General features: G+C 42.8%; 2 protein-coding genes across 47 annotated transcripts in view; one reads left to right on the top strand and one right to left on the bottom strand.

Moving 5' to 3' along the window:
• Positions 1-15,106, top strand: part of LMO7 (LIM domain 7) — a 151,140-nt gene extending 136,034 nt beyond the window's left edge. For 42 of the 46 annotated variants that reach the window (XM_083435765.1, XM_083435747.1, XM_083435768.1 and 39 more), the window contains 8 exons: positions 155-513; positions 2,491-2,547; positions 4,771-4,823; positions 5,333-5,552; positions 7,362-7,667; positions 9,468-9,576; positions 10,698-10,800; positions 14,329-15,106. In XM_083435765.1, the coding sequence (XP_083291891.1) occupies positions 155-513; positions 2,491-2,547; positions 4,771-4,823; positions 5,333-5,552; positions 7,362-7,667; positions 9,468-9,576; positions 10,698-10,800; positions 14,329-14,351 (1,230 nt within the window). In that variant the 3' untranslated portion in view covers positions 14,352-15,106. The remainder of the gene's footprint in view (positions 1-154; positions 514-2,490; positions 2,548-4,770; positions 4,824-5,332; positions 5,553-7,361; positions 7,668-9,467; positions 9,577-10,697; positions 10,801-14,328) is intronic. The other 4 variants (XM_083435754.1, XM_083435771.1, XM_083435761.1 and 1 more) reach the window with 1 other exon arrangement.
• LOC310675380 (mediator of RNA polymerase II transcription subunit 22) overlaps positions 1-21,489 on the bottom strand; it is a 241,906-nt gene that overhangs the window by 178,306 nt on the left and 42,111 nt on the right. The window lies entirely within an intron of this gene.

Raw genomic sequence — 21,489 nt, 5'->3', positions numbered from 1 at the left:
AACGTAAGTAGAAGTAGTAAATGTGCTAAATATGGCAAAAACCATTAATTTTAAAAGTTAGAGGCAAGTGCTAATAATATTCAATGGTTCCATTTCCTAAAACTCTGCGCCATCCTGTCGGTTTCCTTTTTATAAGCCTTGCACTCTCTTCTAGGAAGAGACTGTATTAAAGCCAAATACTGTGTCTGTAACTGCACAAGAACCTCCTGTTTCCACGTGGAGAGCAAATGGGGATCACAAGGCTGACTATTCTGAGGCTGGTAGACGATGGGAAGAAGAACGAGAACAGGAGAAGAAGGAAGAGGAAAGGAAACGTCTTGAGGAGGCCCAGAGGCTGGAAGAAGCAGCAACTGCGTTACGAATAGAACAAGAGAGGAAGCGCCAAGAACTAGAACGTGAGAAGGAGCGAAGTGTGTCCTATGCAGAGGAGCCGAGATATCAGGAAGCAGCAGAACAGAAATTGCAGGTTGAACAAGTCAAGGAAACTTCAATACAGAGGCCCCAGTATCAAAGGTGGGCATTCAGTTTTTCCCTATGGTTTTTTGTTTTTTGCTATAGTGACCTACAGAAGGCATAAGCATACGCTCAAAAATGTATGACTAAAATACTTTATATTCATGAGAATTTATTATATTGATGCACAAGTACTTGTGAGTGCAAAAAGCAATGGAATCAGCCAATAGGCTTGTTTTGAAACAATGTAAGTTTCAAATTGTTAACTGAACTATTTATGTTGAGGTTTGTGGTAGGATTTTGGTAAAAGCTCTGTTTCCCATGGCTGCAAGTATCCCTGGATGCAAATACACGCTTGGCAGCAGCAACCAAGTCCTAATGGAGTTCTTCTCACACATCAGTATAAGCATTATTCATTTATCCTCATCCCACCTTCGTAAATCAATAATAGGGTCTTTCGGGAGGGCTGACACCAAGTGCTACAATGGGCAGGAACCCCATAAATGACTCAGTTAGGATCTCCCTGGACTTTTGGGGACTCTAGAGCCAATCCTAACTTGATATGTTAGGATACAGGAATCAGAAATGTGCCCCATCACTAAACCATAATAACACTTTCCCTCTCCATGACACTACACGGACTGATTTCCAGAAGAACAGTTTCAGTTAAGCTCTCCATTCTTGGGCCCCAGCCAGTGCATCATCTGGAATGCTGCCAGCAAAAGCCTGAGCCCAAAAAACATGTTGCCGCTACTGCAGCAAAAATTACCAAGGAAAGCTGGATTTGCCATCAGTTGTGCCTCCCTCATTCTTAAACCAGCTGATTGTTGTGCGATTTACAGTTAACAAGGCCTGTTGCAGGCCTGTTGCAAACCGATGCATAGATAACCAGCATGGTTTAAGAGAATAGATGCTAGCATAGGCATGACCTTTGCATGTTTGCTTAGGTCAATGAAGGCTTATAAGTGGCCCTCCAGCTCCCATCACCATGCTTGGCCATGCTGGACAAGGCTGGTGAGCATTCGAGGGCAACAGTTTTGCCACCACTGCTTTAGTTTGCTGTGTGTACGTAGTCCTGAGCACTTACAATGGATGCCCACCAGGACTGTCAGATTTTGCAGATCTACCTGTATTTAAACCAGGGCAGGAATCCCTTTGGGGGGAAGAAGGCAAGGGCCACATTACTCTAGTGTAAAGCTTTTGGAAACTGCTTTGCATAGGTGGCTGTGGCCAGGCAGCAGACAGTCGCACACCTTTAACTAGCACACATCCCTATCTCTCCCTATCTCCCCTCCCTCCGGTTTCTTCTCTTTCTGCACTGAGACTTTCTGCACTGCACTCCCACGTCTTAGTGCACTAGAGAGGAAACCTTGCAAGCTGCTTTTTTAAAGTTCTTGTGGCTTCCTCTCTGTGCACTAAGGGTAGCCCTTTTGTGAGCACACCAAAAGGAATCCAGGAGAAGTTGCCATGCAGGCACACTGAAAGCTGTCTGAATAATCAGCTATCTCTGCCCACTGAGAAATGGGAGCAGGTCCTTGCTTTCTCATTGCTCAGCTGGAGAAAGTAAGTTTGCAGAGAGGGGGAGGTTTTGATTTCTCTTCCTCCCTCCACAGACTTCTCTTGCCCACGTGCTTCTGCGTCACACCATCGCTGTGTCTTTCCAATGTTTGGGTCCAAACCTTAAAAATGAGTGCATAAGAACCTCTGATCTTGCATTGCAAAAGTAAAATATACTGTATATATTTTATTTTATTTTTATTTTGCAAACTGTAAATGCTCAGAACTTGGCACTGAGCATTTCTAAGACAAGTCATGCTGCTGTTGTAAATTATACAACAAAGAACAGGTCTAACTTCCTAATCTGCCATCCCTTCTCCTACAGCTTCCTGTTTTCTTGGATGCAAATCCAGATTTGCAAGAATTTCTTGTTCAATATGTGGGAGGCTATTGTTCATGGTTTTGTATCTTCCTGCAGTGCCAGCCAAATGAGTATCTCTTCCTGTGTAATCTAGTCATTCTAATGCATGTTTACTTTAGGCATTTTGAAACCTCAAGAAGTTCTGATGAACCAACAGGCTACTTCAGTACTAACAGGTAAAACTATCCTGGTTTCCCTGCCCTTCAATTTATGCTTGTTTGGGATTCTTTTACAAGTGTGCCTCTGAAATGCTGGAATCCTGGTACAGCTTAGGGAAATACAGCATTAGTTTGTGGATTACTTAATAATGGGCAACTATGGAAGTATGAAGAGGGACGCGGGTGGCGCTGTGGGTTAAACCACAGAGCCTAGGACTTGCCAATCAGAAGGTCGGCAGTTCAAATCCCCGCAATGGATTGAGCTCCCGTTGTTTGGTCCCTGTTCCTGCCAACCTAGCAGTTTGAAAGCACGTCAAAGTTCAAGTAGATCAATAGGTACTGCTCCGGCGGGAAGGTAAACGGCATTTCTATGCACTTCTCTGGTTCGCCAGAAGCGGCTTAGTCATGCTGGCCATATGACCCGGAAGCTGTATGCCGGCTCCCTTGACCAATAAAGCAAGATGAGCACCGCAACCCCAGAGTCGGTCACGACTGGACCTAATGGTCAGGCGTCCCTTTACCTTTTTATGGAAGTATGATGGGATAAAGTGTCATTTCAGCTGCATTGCCTTAGATCTCGGGTAGTAAAGGAGGTTGTTGGAACTTCAATTCCTGCACATGTGGCCAGTGATTAGAGGGTGATGAGTCTGATAAGAGCATCTGGGCAGCACCTAGCTAAGTTAGCCCTGCCTTAGATCATACCACAATAAAACAAAGCCACCACAGCTGCAGAATATTTTTGGGGTTTTTAGAAGAGATATTTGGTTTTTTAGAAGAGATAAAAGCATATACTAATAGTATTTTTGGAAGCCCTTCAGATATGATGTAATGTAGCAAAGTCAGATGTTAAAGTGTAATTCTGTGATTCACAACAGCCTCTGCACCATGTTTATCAGTATACGTTTCAATATAGAGGAAAATTTAGATTTGACTGGCCTAATGAGGCACCAGATAATTTCAGCTGTTATTTTTTTATCTTCAACCACTATTGACCCTCATTACATCATACTTTGTTACAGGCTGCTCACCCACATGGTTGTATAATCTAAAATATGAAAAGCAAAGAGTAGGCGTAGAAGTGAGCAAAGATATCAACAGTGACAGGATTTGCTTGAGCTTCTGTAGTCACATAGGACATTAAGGGAGGGAAATATGTTCAGTGTTCCTGATCTATTTTTAATTGTTACATCTTCCATTCATATCCATATGTCTGAGGCATTTTCCTATTAGGTGCCTAGTTATCTTCATTGTCCCTATGTAGTGAACATTGAAACAGCAGTTATTTCCCACCTTATAAGATTGCTCCTCTCCAAATTAAAATCAAAATGAACTGGTTCAATATGTTGCAGTCTATAATCCTCCAAATCTTCCTGAGGCTCCTGTTCGCTTTATCCATATGCATTTGCTTGACCCTATTTCCTGAGTGTTTTAAGGGAGCAACCCTAATAGGGGCAGAGAGCTTGTGGAACAGTGGGTTGTCTACTACATGTACAGTTCCGCTGCTTGCGGGGAAGGTTGGGGCAGTTGATTCTTCTCTTTTGCAGCACCAGCTTTTCGGCTGGGCCAGTGGGGCTCCGACTGGATCCCTCACCAAGATATGAGTTGGCTTTTGTTCCATCAGATCTGTCGCTTGCTCCACCCCACCCCTAAAATGCCCCATTTGGGGCCATTGGGTCAGCTGCCCCAGCAGGCACACCAACTGTGCTAACATGTGGGCTCCCCCTGCCAACCCAAAACTGGTGGAATACAGCTGAGGGACACCTCAACCACATCTTAATCCCCACCAGCAGTGCAGATTAGGGGTCTGGACTATTCTCTGGATGGTTCTCCATATATGTGGGTATGGATTTAATGCTGTGCAGGATTAAATCTCTCGTATAATAAAATCATAATGCTGTTGTCACATGAGCAGCATGGTGAAAGGAACAACTAGGACAGGCTGTGGTAGCACCCTGGCAACCGTCTGCTACACCACTGCTGCCATTTCAGCCTCAGTGGTGCTAGAGTCTGAGGAGGGAAGCTGCAGAAGAGCAGATGGTGGGGAGCTGGCCTAGCCAGGCTCTTCCTTTGCAGCTTGTGTGGTCCATGGTTTGGTTGAGCTGTAAAGTGAGGAATGTAAAGGGAGAGAGGAGGCAGGGTTAGCCACATGTAAAGGAAGGAGGAGGAGGTTGGTGAGGGTTTGGGGTATGTTGAGGTGAGGTGAGTAAAGCTAGTAATATGTAACTTCTTAATTGTTTTTAGAAGTAAATCCAGATCAACTCCAGATCTAGATGATCATCATGCAAATAGAAATGGTGAGTGATGTGTGCATGTTTTTGTTTTTTGAAAAATGGGATTAAAAACAAAACAAAACATAGGACAGAGCCTGCTGCTCAGAAACAATATGAGATACTGGATTATTTTGTCATTGGTTGTCTGGTAAGACTGAATTATTGCAGAACTTAGGTCCTAGCCTTAAGCTTTGTCTATGGGTACAGGTAGGTACAGATCTGATCTGGGTCAGAATGTAGAGACATGTGCACATTATTGAACACTAGATCCTAGGGAGATGCAATCATTTGAATGACTCACAGCTCATTTTAACACCAGTATTTTTCTCCACTGGAGCAGAGATTTGTAAAAAGTAGGCAGAATGCTTCACCTTTCTATCAGTATTCTGTCATGAATCATGACTCATACTACAATGCATGTAGAGTATCGTGCATCATAAGAGATGTTACTGAGTTTGCTTTTTATCTCCCCTCCACCCCTTTAGTGCACTTGTGTGATTTGTGTGTCTATGCTTCTTTATTTTTCAAATCAGGCATGAAGAGCAAACTTTCCGAGCAGTCCTCAAATGCTGGTGACTCACAGAAGAGACCTCAGAAAGAGCATGGCTTGTCCCCAGCTGAGCTGGAAAGACAGCAGATCCTTCAGGAAATGAGAAAGAAGACATCCTTACACACAGACAACAGCTGGATCAGACAACGCAGTTCCAGTATGCACAAAGAGCCTGTTAGTCTAATTGGCACTAAAATGAGGAGGTAATATTGATTCACTGTGTGCTGCCTATCGTTGACTGTATGATGCTCATGCCATTCTGGAACTGTGATTGATTTACAAAGCAGTCAAGGAAAGAATTTATTTTAATTTGAGATGGATCAAATTTTCAATTTCTTCATGAAAATTTGTATTTTCCCCTTGGATAGTGAGATTCCTGGTTGTAGTGCACTGTTTTTGAAGTTGATGTATCATTTAAGCAGCATTTGTTATGATCCTTGTACCAATTTGAACTGCATTAGCAAAATTTGTTGATGAAATAATTTTTCTTGGATTCCCAATGTGTGTGTGTGGGTATTCACCCTGTCTGAGATTCATAGAATCATAGAGTTGGAAGAGACCACAAGGGCCATCGAGTCCAACCCCCTGCCAAGCAGGAAACACCATCAGAGCACTCCTGACATATGGCTGTCAAGCCTCTGCTTAAAGACCTCCAAAGAAGGAGACTCCACCACACTCCTTGGCAGCAAATTCCACTGTCGAACAGAACTTCTTACTGTCAGGAAGTTCTTCCTAATGTTTAGGTGGAATCTTCTTTCTTGTAGTTTGGATCCATTGCTCTGTGTCCGCTTCTCTGGAGCAGCAGAAAACAACCTTTCTCCCTCCTCTATGTGACATCCTTTTATATATTTGAACATGGCTATCATATCAGAGCTATTCTTGTTACACTCAAGAGCCTTGGGTCTGCTTTTGTTTTGTTGGAACAGCAGGCCCACAGGCTATCTCCCAAACTGATTTTGAAGCTCCTCTCAATTTTGGAAGAGAGTTTCCTTGAAGCTTGGGAAACTGCTGCTTCTGAAACATGAATCCCTTGCCACCTTGGCATGGTCCTTTAGACCGCCTGTGTATTCATGTGGAAAACAGCTCGCTTCACAGTTGGGAGTTCAGAGTTTGTCACTTTGTGAACCTATTAAAGAAATTGGCTTTGAATCTGAACATCTGGGAGCATTGTTAACATCATAAGGAAAGTTCGGCTTCCTGCTTTCCCACAATTGCCAGCCAAATACCTATGGGAACCTCACAAGCAGGGCATGAATGCAGTAACCTTACCTTACCCTTTGTCAGTGATATATTCTGCCTCTGAATCTGCAAGTTCCATGTAGCCATATTTTTATGTTGAGAACTGCCCTGAGGTCTACAGATGAAGGGTGGTATACTAAATGGATGGATGGACAAACAGACAGACAGATTAGTAGCCTCTATGAATTTGTCCAAAGTTCTCTAAGCTAGTGGCCATCAAGGCATCTCCGTGATAGATGGCCACCCACTCTCTGCTTGAAATGAAGGAGAGTCCACCACATTCTGAAGAGTTCATTCCACTGTCCAACAGATCTTAGCATCAGAAACTCTTCCTGATGCTTAGTCAGAATCTCCTTTCTTGTAACTTGAATCCATTGTTTTGGGTCCTAGCTTCCAGAGCAGGAGCAAGCAAGCTTGCTCCATCTTCCACGTGGCAGCCCTTTAGATATTTGAAGATGGCTATTATGCCTTCCTCTGTTTCCTCTTATCCAAGCTAAACACACCCAGCTGCCTCAGATGTTCCTCATAAGGCTTGGTTTCCAGACCCTTGCTCATCTTGGTTGGCCTCCTTTGCACACATTCCAGCTAGTCAATATCATTCTTAAATTGTGGCGACCAGAACTGGACACGGTACTTCAGGTGTGCTCTGGCTAAGATACCATTTTGTTACCAAAAAAATGCAAACCTGTTGAAGCACACTATGTCCATGCTCAACCTTCACCTTCTTGCTACAATGGCAGCCATATAATCTTCTTTTTTTTTTTAACGTACAGAGGTGAGAGTTTGGATAACCTTGATTCTTCAAGAACAAATTCCCGGAGGCCTCATTCTTGGATGGGCCAGTCTGGATCTTCACTGTCTTTATCATCTAGTCAAGATTTTGGTCACCATGTGCCTCCTGTAGTGTCCACTTCAAATCGTGCCTACATGCGCATACCCTCTTCCAGCCTGCCATCTCCTTCGGCCAGTTCCATGAAAACTTCATCCTTGCCTCATGTTCTTCCATCTGCGCAATCTCCTGTTCCCCGTTCTCAGTCACCAACTTCTGCTTCCCAGTCTGGAACTCAGCAACGCAGCAGGTATGGGGTTCTGTCTAAAACTTTTGGCTAAAAACTTTTATGTATAACTTAACATTACTGAGTTTTCATAAAGGATGATGTAGAGAACAATGAACTCCTTCCACCCGTGCAGAAAATAATTAAAATGGCACCATTTATTTTTAAGCTGCAAGCTCTGGAAACCCACACAGAGCTGCAGAATGTGTTTTGCACTACATAATTAGAGGGACATAAAAATTATTTTGTCAGCTCTGCCTCTTTTGCTGTTTTATTCTTAAAGTGATTTATGTCTCAAAGTGTATGTTTATAAAAGCAAGCCATACACACATATATTCTGTAAGCCAGTGGCTCAGGCATTGGGTATATATCCATTTCAACCTCCTTCTGGAAGGGGGAAATTTTGAACAGGGTCCTGCCAAGGATTGTGGCCTCCCCAAGATGTGCTTCCACTGAACCCGATTCCCTCTGACCCCTTCCTCACACCGCTAGTGTGGTGTAGTGGTTAAGAGCGGTAGACTCGTAATCTGGGGAACCGGGTTCACTTCCCTGCTCCTCCACATGCAGCTGCTGGGTGACCTTGGGCCAGTCACACTTCTCTGAAGTCTCTCAGCCCCACTCACCTCACAGAGTGTTTGTTGTGGGGGAGGAAGGAGAATGTTGGCCGCTTTGAGACTCCTGAAGGGGAGTGAAAGGCGGGATATCAAATCCAAACTCTTCTTCTTCTTCTTCTTCTTCTTCTTCTTCTTCTTCTTCTTCTCATAACTGATATTTATGGGTTCCAAATCAGTTTCGCATGGTAATTAATGTTATACAATTCCATTTTACAATGTGTATTTAATTGGAACATGAATGCACACATTTAAGCACCCAAGTACCATGTTCACCCCTCCTTGTTTCAGGGTTGTTGAATACCGTACTTTTCCGTGTATAAGACTAGGTTTTTTTCCTTTAAAAATTATGCTTAAAAGTGGGGGTTGTCTTATACATGGAGCCATTCCCCCAACATTTTCTTAAACTTGGGTCCCCCAAAATAGGGGGCAATCTTATACATGGGGGCGTCTTATACATGGAAAAATACGGTACTTTGAATGGCTTTTTATGTGAAAAATTGTACATTAAGAGCATGTTTATATTATGTAAATAATATGATATTTGTCTTTTTGCAACTTTTTAATGCTGGTTTTTAACCTCTCTGGTTTGAGAGCAGACCATGGTTACATCAGTTTTGATGACACGGTAAAATCATGCTTATTGATGACAAAGCAAGGAATGGAATAAGCATTTGTGAGCTCATCGGGAAGTTTCCAGTCTCCCAACTGTTAGTGATCAGCAATACAATATGTGAACTAGACCGTAGTGTTATCTTCAAATTTTATATGGCAGGACTTCAGAGAGGTCTCTGTTGTCTATCCCAGCCTAGTGCTGTGTTGCCTAAAAAGATACAGCTGTTGGGATTTGGATAGGAGCACTTTCTGAAATGTATTCATAATCATTTCCCACAGATAAAGAAAGAGAGAGGAATCTAAATCATATATTCCTGCATGCTAAATTTAGAAATGTTTTGGACATTGTAATTTATATTGAAAATTTATGGTGGCACTGTATTGCATGAGAGATTGCTGAAGGTACTCATTTAATCATTGAAATGGTAACTTCTTTTCCCGATTTGAAAATTTCTGTCCTAGGATAGTAACTTGCAAATTTCTTCTAGCAGTCCTGGGTTTGGGATCATTACTCATGCTGTTGTAGCACTTCTTTTCAATGACATTTCTCTAGTTTCCTAAAATCTGCCTCTCAGCCGCTTTCTTGTTCTGTATCTAGGTCGGTCAGTGGAAAGCGAGTGTGCTCATACTGTAGAAACGTTCTGGGCAAAGGAGCCGCCATGATCATCGAATCTCTTGGTCTTTGCTATCATTTACATTGTTTTAAGGTGAGAGGTGGGCAAAACGCCAGGGAGATGGAGGAACCTTACACTGCAGGCTAGCATGGCAACTTAGAAGACAATGAATGAGGGGCTCTGCTAATCAAGCTTGCGCTACATGCCTAACTCAGCCTGGCAAATATCTCTGCTTGCTCACCTGCTTCAAATTAAAATAATCAGGTTCTTGATTTGATTGAGGATTTTGAAATATGTTCCATCAGTGGTTTCATGCAACCTTGCACACATCTGAATTAGCATTCTACATTTGCAATTACATCCTTAATCACGTAAGGTGGATTAGTTCGGTCTTCAAATCTTCATCTGTGTGCCTTCACACAATGAGGGTAGTTAATGTATGGAAGAATATAGTCCCTCTGCCGCCGCCACCACACACTTCTGGCTCCAATAGGAAACTTCCTGGGCACTTAGGTCATAAGGGGGTGGGGCTTTGTGTTGAATGCCAGCACTGTCTGAAGCTGGTAAGGCTTTTTCAGTGATGGCACCTAGGAGCTCCTCCTGGTGAGGTTGTTTAGCTTCTGCTTTAGCTCGTTTAGGGTCTTCAGGAAGTTGATGGAGAATTCTAGTGAGCCTTTGGAATTGAATGGGTTTTATGGCGGTTCCATCTGAAAATATGACTGCTTTAAAATCGACGAACAACGTGTACTGAAGTTATATATTACAAGCCATCCTGAGCATTTCTTAGAAGCTGTGTGTGTGTGATTTTTAAAAATAAAGTAAGATACACTTAAAGAAGCATTCTCACACAGAAATAGTAGCACTGATGTCATTGTAAACATGAAGTCTGACCAGACTTTAAGAAAGGAGATCTAGGGTGGCAGGAATCTGATTGTGACTCATGCTTGGTGCCAAAATCACTGCTTTTGATTCTTTTGTGCCATGGAAATCATTCTGTTTCAGAAAGCAAGACTCTTGTTTCCTAATCCCTGGCTCACTCCTCTTCTCTGCTTAAAGTGCGCAGCTCTTCGCATTGCTTGTTTCTAGCACTAGAACCTCTCCTGCATATTAACACACTCCCGCTCTTGCTCAAGAGGGTACATGGTTCAAATCTTGCATTTGAAAAATCATTGCAAAATGTGTTTATACTGCTAATTGTTCCCTTTTCTTCACAGTGCAATGCTTGCGGGTGCGACCTTGGGGGCTCTCAGGCCGGAACTGAAGTCCGGATCCGAAACAATGAACTCTTCTGCAATGACTGCTATCTCAGATTTAAGAGTAAGGGGTTCCTTCAACAATGCTAAAGTTTTGATTACTTATGCCTACACCAAATGCTTTTCAGAATTATAGTTTTCCTCTGTGTGTGTGATATAGGGATGATTTGTGTTGTAGTGGTTGTTTCTACTGGAATTTGGGAGGATTTTCTTCTTGGATCAATGAGGCCATTTTTTTTTTCTGATTTGAAATCTTTAAAAAGAAAAAATGGAACAACTACCAAAAGTGCAATTGGAGCAATAGGACTAAAAGAAAAGAAACCAGTATGTCTGAGGGATAGCATTTACATTATTTTGTATTTCTCTCAGTGTCATGATACATTAAAAGTACTCCACCTACATATTAAACGGATGATTAATAATAATAATAATAATAATAATAATAATAATAATTTGCAGCAGAAAACAACCTTTCTCCCTCCTCTATATGACATCCTTTTATATATTTGAACATGGCTATCATATCACCCCTTAACCTCCTCTTCTCCAGGCTAAACATGCCCAGCTCCCTTAGCCGTTCCTCATAAGGCATCGTTTCCAGGCCTTTGACCATTTTGGTTGCCCTCCACTGGACATGTTCTAGTTTGTCAGTGTCCTTCTTGAACTGTGGTGCCCAGAACTGGACACAGTACTCCAGGTGAGGTCTGACCAGAGCAGAATACAGTGGCACTATTACTTCCCTTGATCTAGATGCTATACTCCTATTGATGCAGCCCAGAATTGCATTGGCTTTATTAGCTGCCGCGTCACACTGCTTGCCTTCCAGTTATGGATTCTGTGGGCTGTTGCTGTTGGATTTCAATCCCAGTTCGTTCCATTGTTCTGGTCTTTTATAGTTATTATTTTTTATTTTACTCAGGTTTTGTGGCTATTTAGTATGCTGTTCTGAGGGGCCTTTTAGGTGGGATAATGTGTGTTGTGCTGTGTGTGCCATTTTAATAGTTGCTTGACTTACATGGCAAGGGATGCGGGTGGCACTGTGGTCTAAACCATAGAGCCTAGGGCTTGCTGATCGGAAGGTTGGCAGTTCGAATTCCCGCAACGGGGTGAGCTCCCATTCCTCAGTCCCTGCTCCTGCCAACCTAGCAGTTCAAAAACACGTCAAAGTGCAAGTAGATAAATAGGTACCGCTCCGGCGGGAAGGTAAATGGCATTTCTGTGCGCTGCTCTGGTTCACCAGACGCGGCTTAGTCATGCTGGCCACATGACCCGGAAGTGTCTGCAGACAAACGCCGGCTCCCTCAGCCAGTAAAGTGAGATGAGCACCGCAACCCCCGAGTCGTCCGCGACTAGACTTAACAGTCAGGGGTCCCTTTACGCTTTACCTTTACCTGTCTTACTTTTAGGTGGAGATGACATACCTGAAATGTCAGCTCCGCTTTGAACCAACACATTTTTGCTTTATATTGAAATCACAGGGCAGCATTTTTAACTTTACACAAATTCCATTATAGATGAAGTGGAAGTACTTCTACTAGTGTAGCCTATCTAGGTTTCTTTTGAAGTATGAGGCTTTGAAGAGTTAGTGGCCTATCCATGTATGATATTTGGAAGGTTCCCCAGCAAGAATTCCATTGTAGGTTGACGTTTCCTTGTCTCTTCCAGGGACTTTGGCAAGAGAACAGTGAGCCCCTTAGCAAAGCATCATGAAGTGTCCTAACGCAGATCTCAGCCTTGTTTGGAAATAGTTCCTCACGCAATGACTGCAACATCAGGGGATTAGCTTTCTGTGTAAATGAGCCTTTGCATATCTAATAACACAGACGTAATATTCATATCACCTTGGTGCCACTTGAAATGCAATGCTTTTCCGTGGAGCCAATTCACATCTTTAGATGTTTCATTTTCTCGAAACATCTGAGTAGGAAGGAAACTTGAAAATGCTTTCTTGACTTAACATGTCCTGTCAAGGTAGCTTTTGTGTTCCTATTTGGGTTTTTCCTTATAATCTTGCTTTTTTATATTAATCTGCTTTTTTATGTTAACCCACATCCCTGCCTTTTTAGACTCCCTACAGCTCTCAGCTTCTGCTCTTCTCAAAATGCCTATAGGTGGCTCTAAATTCAGGGGTTCAGGACTGCTGTCTGTATCCAGCCCTGTAGTGGGATACTTCCACCCATCTTGCTTGCTTGCTAGCCCACATAAGATTATAGGGACTGGTTGTCTGGCTTTCCATACTGTAAGACTCTTCCAATCACAGTGAAGGCTGCTTCAGACACCTTTAAAGTGCCCAGTTGTGCATGGTAGCATGAACTTGTAGCCAAAATATCTGCCCAGTGGTTGCATGCCTAAGATTTCAGTTTTTCTAGCCCCTCATGTTGGTTATGTGAACTTTGGCAATTGTTGATGTGGAAGGAAAAGCTGAGGAAAATCATTCTTAGTGCAGTCGAACATCATTACCAGTGTAGGTGTTTAAATTTGAATCATATCAATCATATGGGCGGGATGCGGGTGGCGCTGTGGGTTAAACCACAGAGCCTAGGACTTGCTGATCAGAAGGTCGGCGGTTCGAATCCCCACAACGGGGTGAGCGCCCATTGCTCGGTCCCTGCTCCTGCCAACTTAGCAGTTTGAAAGCACGTCAAAGTATAAGTAGATAAATAGGTACCGCCCCGGTGGGAAGGTAAACGGCGTTTCCATGCGCTGCTCTGGTTCACCAGAAGCGGCTTAGTCATGCTGGCCACATGACCCAGAAGCTGTACGCCGGCTCCCTCGGCCAGTAAAGTGAGATGAGTGCTGCAACCCCAGAGTCGGCCACAACTGGACCTAATGGTCAGGGGCCCTTTACCTTTACCTAATCATATGGGCACATGCCCTTAGTCTTTTCATCCTCTTCTATCCTCAGTATATTTTGGGATGCCATTTAAGAACGCTCCTGTCGTTGCCATTGCTGTTGTCATTATTTGAGTCCCTTTAAAGGGCTAGTCCTGTTGTCCTGGTCTTCTGAGGGCCAAAATAGATACCGCATTATGTTAAATGCTTCCATGCACTTTTGTGTCATTTTAATGTGAATAGCTCTGAGCAGCATTGGGAACACAGTGGATGTGGAGGGAGAAGTTAAACCTTTTTCTTGCTGTGATGCTCATGGAAATCCTTCTCTCCTATGTATCAGGAGAGAAATGCTCATTGGAGCCTGACTGTAACTTTCCACAATTCCAGGCAGCTACTAACTTGTGGCAGCTTCAAGTCTCTCTCTCCAAGTCTCCCCCTCCTTTTCTGTCCATTAGTTGGCTCATGAGTAAACTTTTGTTACAAGAGCTCCTTCTGCTGGCCTTGTGAAAATCTAATGGCACTTGAGAGTGCCAGTTCATTCAATTTGTTGGGGATCTCATTATGAGAGCTTGAAAATGAAATTCTCAGAGTTCTACCCCCAGACTATCTTACTTTTCCAGAACAGTTTGGATGTTGTTAGCACAATTAAGCAGAATGCAATAAATATTTGAGCTTTTTAAGAAAGCAGTTTGCAGTGATGTTTCTATCTTTCTGAACCCTTGCATTAATTAATCCTTCTCTTTCCTCTTATTTTAAACAGCTGGACAGCCAACCGTTATGTGATAGAAGCCTTAATATGAAACCACTGCTACAGATAGAGGAGGAAGCTGCTGCTGTAGATCTATAAATATATTTTGTGTGTGTGGTTTTTAAAAAACATTTTTGCCTGTCTAGCTCATGTAGAAAATTCATGGTATCTTTTATTATACTTATATGGAGCTATTTATGAGAAGGTAATCACAATAAAACATTTCTGGGTTAAAAATAAATAAAACAGAGTGCTTTAAGTTCAATGTCCTTATATATATCTACACACACACACAAAAGGGAGAAAAACATGTAATTGGGTAATTTAAAAATGTTGGAAACTTGCGAGGAAATAGCTTTAATTTTCCAATCGTATATGAGGAGGCTTTTTAATGTTCTTAAATGAGCATTACTGAAATAACAAGTATGTATTCGTTACCGCAGTTTCTACATCTGATGTATATGCTATCAAGTTCTGCAGGATATTATGAAATTGCATTCAAAGACATACAGGTGGCTGCTGTCTATATTTGAGTTACTAAGCTTAAGTAATATTATCGTTTTTAAAACTAAAATGTAAACTTCAGTCTGTTTTGCCTGGGATTCACTATTTCATTGTGCTTTAATAGTTATAGCCAATCGGGGAAATTATTTCTGAGGCGTTCTTTCTTTTCGTGTTTGAGAAATGTAACTCTACTTGCACCTCAACCAAGTTAATAAGACTGAGCATTTCCCCCCTTCTGTTGACTTATTTTGTATTTGTAAATAAAGTTGCTGATACTGCACTTGAACTGCTGGCATTCTTTATTTTTCCATCCAGAAGGAAAAAACCCTGCAGGAAAATGTCAGTGAACTCTGATACCATTCAACTGCGAGCCCAGTTACAGCACCCCTGTGCATAGGCAATAGCTATGTTGTAAAGCAGGGATGTCCAACCGGTCAACCGTGATCGACTGGTCGATCCCTGCAAGGTTTTGGTCAATCGGGGGGGGGGGGAGCATTCGGCCCCACCCCCTCCTCCATTCACTCAAGATCGCTAGAACAGAAGATGGAGTTTTCGCTGAGAGGCTGTCCTGCCCCTCTAAAAAAGGTTAACAACTTCGACTTTCCTCTCTAAAAAAAAGCACCTTTGACCTGAAACCGCCCCCTCAAAAAAAGGGGTAGATCACTACCAGTTTTTTATTCTGTGAGTAGATTGCAGTCTCTTGGGAGTTGGACGTCCCTGGTGTAAAGGAACAAACTTGACAAGACAATGATCTGGGATAAAAATTGGCCACAGATTTATAGCTAATGTTATATTCAATATATTTTTGTATGAACTTATGATTATGACAGGATTCATCTGTTTGCTAAATAACTTACTCCGGTGCTTTTTCTGGTGTATTGTTTTTGTTTGTTTCTGTTTTTACAGCTTTTTTAGGTTTGTGCTTTGCTGCTTGCTTAACAGTGCAGCAAAGTGTCTTGCCAATGAGACGGTCAATTGACAATGTGCATCTTCAAAGTCATCTTACCTGGATCATTGCTCTTTTTTAAAAGAAACATTTCATAACACCAGATTAGGCTGATGCTTTGTAGAGACTTGCCTTCCCAATGCATTCATCCAAAATGCATTTTCTGCTGCAGAAATTTTGAATTATTTTCCCCTCTTGCATGTTTCAACCGCAGGCAGTTCCTCTGCGCCAGGTGTGGGGCTTCAGAGAGGCAGCTAGAAGTAAAGAAAACCACCACTCCTAGCCACCTCATCACATGGCAATAATTTTTCTTATGCCATTTTCCCAACCAAAATCCCACTAAAGCTTCTCTTGATCTCAGGGAGAAAAAAGTACAGATAGATTTCAGGGTGTCAGCACTTGTGACATATCTCAAAATAATACCCACATAGTGTGGAGTTTTCAAAAGCAGGGTATAAAACCTGGATCTTCTAATAAAACAAAAATATTTTTAAACACAAGATGGCAGTCTTTAAATGCAATTGATGTGAGAATGTCGTGTTTTGTAATCATGCAAATGATCCTAAACCCGTCTTAATGTCAGAAGCCAAACGCTTCCCTGTGTTTGGACTCTTTCAACATCTTTTGTCAATGTGGCCGTGCTGGTTTATGCAACATTTTTGCCACATGGATGTTTCCATAGGATTGCTCCACGTGGAGAATTTTAAAGCATTGGAACAAACTCCAAGACAGCCACTCTGAGATGCAAGGCAGTTGCTTTACTTTCGGAAAAAGTGAAAATAGGTATGGTGAGGTTGTCAAAGAATAATCTAAATTCTGGGCTACCGTTAGAGCTTAGTGCAAGAATATTTAAAAATAAAACTGTTACCTAAACTTTGGGTAACTAGTGTGCCCTAATCAAAAGAAATGAACCCTCCCTCCTAACACAAGATTTTGGGGACATTCAGTGACACTGACTGTTGGAAGATTCAGGACTGGGGCACCGGCTTCAAGGTGCCAAGCCTTCCCCCCGGAAATAGCATATGTAAGCATATTTACAGCATTTATTCAGCAGCGGGACAAAAGAACATGTCTGCTTCCCTTCGTGTCCAAGCAAAACAGCAGTACAGCAAAAGCAATATACAACGGAAGTCCCCAGTAGACTGTGCTAGAAGTAGACAGACATGTGACATACAACAACTCCACAGGCCTGTTCTAAAGGTGGAACGGAACTGCAGCCTAACAGCCCCCCCCCCGATGTCCCCCAAGCACAGAGCTTTGGGAAGGAGGCAGGAAGGCTTCAGCATCCTGTCAGAGGCTTGGCACCTCCTTCCCAAAGCCCTGGAAACTTCTGCCTGGCTTAGGGGGAGAGGCGTGATGCTCTGGGGTCCAAGAACCTTCTCACCACCTTCCCAAAGCCTGCCCAGCTCTGGCTCCTCCCTATGCCTGACGTCATGCATGCGACATGGGGACATCACAGCATCATGCTTGTGACGTTGCCCCCCCCCATCACCTTCGCAAGTTGGCACCTCTCTTGAGGACAGACAAAATGAAGCATAGTTCAACTATGGGATTTGCCCCCCAACATGATGTAGTGATGGCACCAACCTGGATAATTTTAGTGGAGCATAATGCTATCAATGGCTACTAGCCATCATGTCTAGTTGGCCACTGTAATAATAATAAAGTAATAATTTATTCTTTATACCCTGCCCATCTGGCTGGGTTTCCCCAGCCACCCTGGGCGGCTCCCAACAGAATATTAAAAACACGATAAAACATCAAACATTAAAAACTTCCCTAAACAGGGCTGTCTTCAGATGTCTTCTAAAAGTCAGATAGTTGTTTATTTCCTTGACATCTGACGGGGGGCATTCCACAGGGCAGGCGCTACCACTGAGAAGGCCCTCAGCCTGGTTCCCTGTAACCTCACTTCTCGCAGGGAGGGAACCACCAGAAGGCCCTCAGAAATGGACCCCAGGCTGAATAATGGGGCTGGAGATGCTCCTTCAGGTATCCTGGGCTGAACATGTTGCTGGACAAGATAAGCAACTGGGATGACCAAGCAAGCTCTTCTTATGTTCCTGTGAATGAGCTAATCAGCTGCTAGGGACAATTTGCAGATCTGAGCCAGATAAGTCCTCCTAGGGATGTATCCATGAGAGTGGGTTTTTTCCTTCTTTTTTGAATGGTGTTCAAACAAGTTTGTACAAATAAAAAGCAACAGCCGCTGTCTTGCAAACAAAATGGTAATTAACCTCTCATGCCCCAGGGGCCAAAGGTGATAAATACACCGGAGCTCTGCTCCTGTTGGCTCGTCTGAGTCCATCTCCAACACACAAACAAGGCCCAGAGAGCTGGATGAGGAGAACAACGTGAAAGGGTATTTGGCTGAGAAGATGGGAGCTGTTGAATTTTTCATGCTGCCCGCACCACAATCTGTATCAGGGCTGTCCAGCTCTGGGTGATCACTGCCAGTTTTTTTTATAGTGGTTGTAGATCGCAGTCTCTTGGAAGTTGGGCAGCCCTGCTGTATATTATGTAAATTGTTCTCCTCAGGCAAAAAGTCATAGTCAAACTCTGCATTCTCAAGCAGTTTGATGTCTCAAGCCAACAGGCCATCACGGGGCTTTAAAAGCATGCCTGAAGGTCAGTTCTCACATTCTCCTCTTAGTCAGTTTCCCTCTATCTTTGCCTTTTTGTCATCTAAAAGGGGGAAATTGAGATTAAAACATAATTACAATAAGAACAAAAGTAACACAAAAAGTAGTAAAGACACTTGCTGCAATGGCAGGGGGTGGCAACTCTAGAAATTATTGCCTTTTAAACTTTGGTGTTTTATTTAGCTAGAACCACTGGCAAATGTTGTTTCCATGTCTGCATTTTGTCCAGGGGTTGGGGAGAAAATTGATTCAATTTGCATTTAAAGGTGAACCTCCCTAAGTCATCATTTCTGAGGCAATATGTGCACTTCTCTGAATTTTTCAAGTCAGCTGTCCAGCCAAGTAATGTGTAAAACCAAATTGCATATATTTAAAATGTGCAAAAACAAAACAAAACCCCAAACACTTACATTAGTGAAAATAACTTACCAAACTGCATTATTTTGGGGGAAATTGCTTAGAAAAATGTGTATATTGGGAGAAATTTCTACTAAAATGCTGATGATTTCATGCAGGTTAAAATAAATAAATCACTGTTATAGAAATCTGGAAAACCGAGTTTAAGGTTGGAGAAATGGGAAACAGAAAAAAACCCGGACAGATTCACCAGCCTCTAGTTACGCCTTACCAAAGAACATCTTAAATATTGGCTTTAGAATGAACATTTAGGTACCAAATTAAAATGCATTTTCACTGTAGTGAAATAAATAAATAAGAAATAAAATAAAGAATACCTTTATTGTCAATGTACAACCTGTGTACAATGAAATGAACCGAACCTCCCCCCCACCACAAATTCTCAATCTCATTGCACTCTGTGTGCTTGTCGCACAACACACCAACCCCGAAAATCAGTTGCACTATATTGTTTTCTGTTCAGCAGCCTAACAGCCCACAGATAGAAACTGTTTTTTAGCCTGTTGGTATGACTGGTTATACTTCTATATCTCCTGCCCGAGGGTAGAAGATTAAAGAGGTGCTGGCTGGGATGTGAATCGTCCCTGAGAGTTTTTCTCGCTCTCCTAAGGCAACGATCCCTTGCGATGTCATCTAGCGGGCTCAGGGGACAGCCAATGATATCATGTGCTGTGTTCACCACCCTCTGTAAAGACTTTCTGTCCATGGCTGTCAAGCCAACGTACCACACTGTGATACAATATGAGAGGACACTTTCTATTGTGGACCGGTAAAAGGTCATCAATTGTTGTTTAACATTGCTATTTTGCAAGACCCTGAGAAAATGGAGTCCCTGTTGGGCCTTCCTAAACACCTGAGTTATACAGTGGTGCCTCGCAAGATGAAAAGAATCCATTCCGCGAGTCTCTTCGTCTTGCGGTTTTTTCGTCTTGCGAAGCAAGCCCATTAGCGGATTAGCGCTATTAGCGGCTATTAGCGGCTATTAAAGGCTTAAGGGATTAGCGGATTAGCTGCTGAAAGGCTATTAGCGGCTATTAAAGGCTTAAGGGATTAGCGGATTAGCTGCTAAAAGGCTATTAGCGGCTTAGATCAGCTGTTCGGCGGCTTAGCGATCAGCTGTTAAGCGGCTTAGGGGCTTGGGGAAAAGGCTGGGAGGGGGAAAAAAACCCCAGGAATCGCAAGGCATTTTCGTCTTGCGAAGCAAGCCCGTAGCAAATTCGTCCTGCGAAGCATCTCCAAAACGGAAAACCCTTTCGTCTAGCGGGTTTTCCGTCTTGCGAGGCATTCGTCTTGCGGGGCACGACTGTATTGTTTTTCCAAGTGAGGTCTTCACTAAGGTAAACTCCCAGGAATTTAAAGGACGAGACTCTCTCCACACAACACCCCCGATATACAATGGGGCTAGTTCCCCTCTCTTCCTCCAAAAGTCCAACCCCATCTCCTATGTCTTGATAATATTTAGGTGCAAGTTATTCTCTAAGCACCATGTAAGATACTTTTTGAACCTCCCCCCTGTACGCTGATTCATCTCCACCTGTAATTAGACCCATTATGGTAGTATCACCTGCAAACTTAATAATTACAGTGGATGGATCAGATGAAATACAGTCATATGTATACAATGAGTACAGGTAGGGACTCTGGACACATCCCTGTGGGGTGCCAGTGCTGAGCTTCAGGGAGGTAGATATAACAGGCCCAATCCTCACTGTTTGTTTCCGGTCCCTCAGAAAGTCTTTAATCCAGTCACAGATGATCTAGTTCCATCAGCTTTTGGATAATGCAGTAAATCTTAGCTGCCCCCACCCACTAGGCACCTCTGCCTAAATTGTACCACTTTAGGAATTTTCAGCTGTTCCAGAAAATACGAAGTGATGAAACCTAGCACCATTTTCCTATCATCAGAGCAAGCCACAGATTTTAATATCAGAATGCTTGCTGCACCATAATGGTAAGTCCTACTCATAGAAGAAGAAAGTTTGTTGGGGAGAAGTTGGGGGAAGGAAACTCACCCTGTCATGTTAGTTGTCTGTGAACAGGGATTTTGAACAGGCAATGCACCCTTGCTACTTGCAGCCTGAAGTTGTACAGCCCAGCTTTTCTGCTGGTTGTATAAACTGGCCTTTGGTTTCTAAGCATCTCTAGACAGAGCTTTTTGTTTTGCTGCTGTTAAAAGGAAGGGAAGGCATTGGTGCTTCTGATGAGAACCATTCTGTTGGATAAAATCAAATCCTATTTCTCAGGGGTTCATATCCCACCTGGTGAGATTATAAGCAGGGTCTGTTTAGGAGCTGCTTAGAAATTCTTTCAAGTGATTCATGCAGATATGTAACCCTGTTTGATTCTAGAAGATCAATACTTTTATTTTGGGAGAGTAGCTGTAGCATCTGAGTAGAGTTTTGCAGAAAAGATGGATAATGCTTAAATAAGAGTTCTGATTAGCAGGTTTATCATGTTGTCAGGCTTGATAGTGAAGTTACTGAAACACGCAGCCAATAACTCACATTAGTTCTAATGATTGATGTGGGCAATGAGGCTTCACTAGCATGACAAGTTAATGTCAAGTACATGAGATGAGTTTAGGGGTTTGGAGATGGATTGTGGGTGGGATTTGTTTTCACCATAACATCATCAGTGAGTGTGACAACTGAAAGCTGCAATTCT

Source organism: Podarcis tiliguerta (assembly GCF_965153285.1).
Source record: "Podarcis tiliguerta genome assembly, chromosome: 4".
Taxonomy (NCBI): domain Eukaryota; kingdom Metazoa; phylum Chordata; class Lepidosauria; order Squamata; family Lacertidae; genus Podarcis; species Podarcis tiliguerta.
The sequence above is the reverse complement of the archived record's forward strand: the minus strand, read 5'-3'. Positions and strand labels throughout refer to the sequence as shown.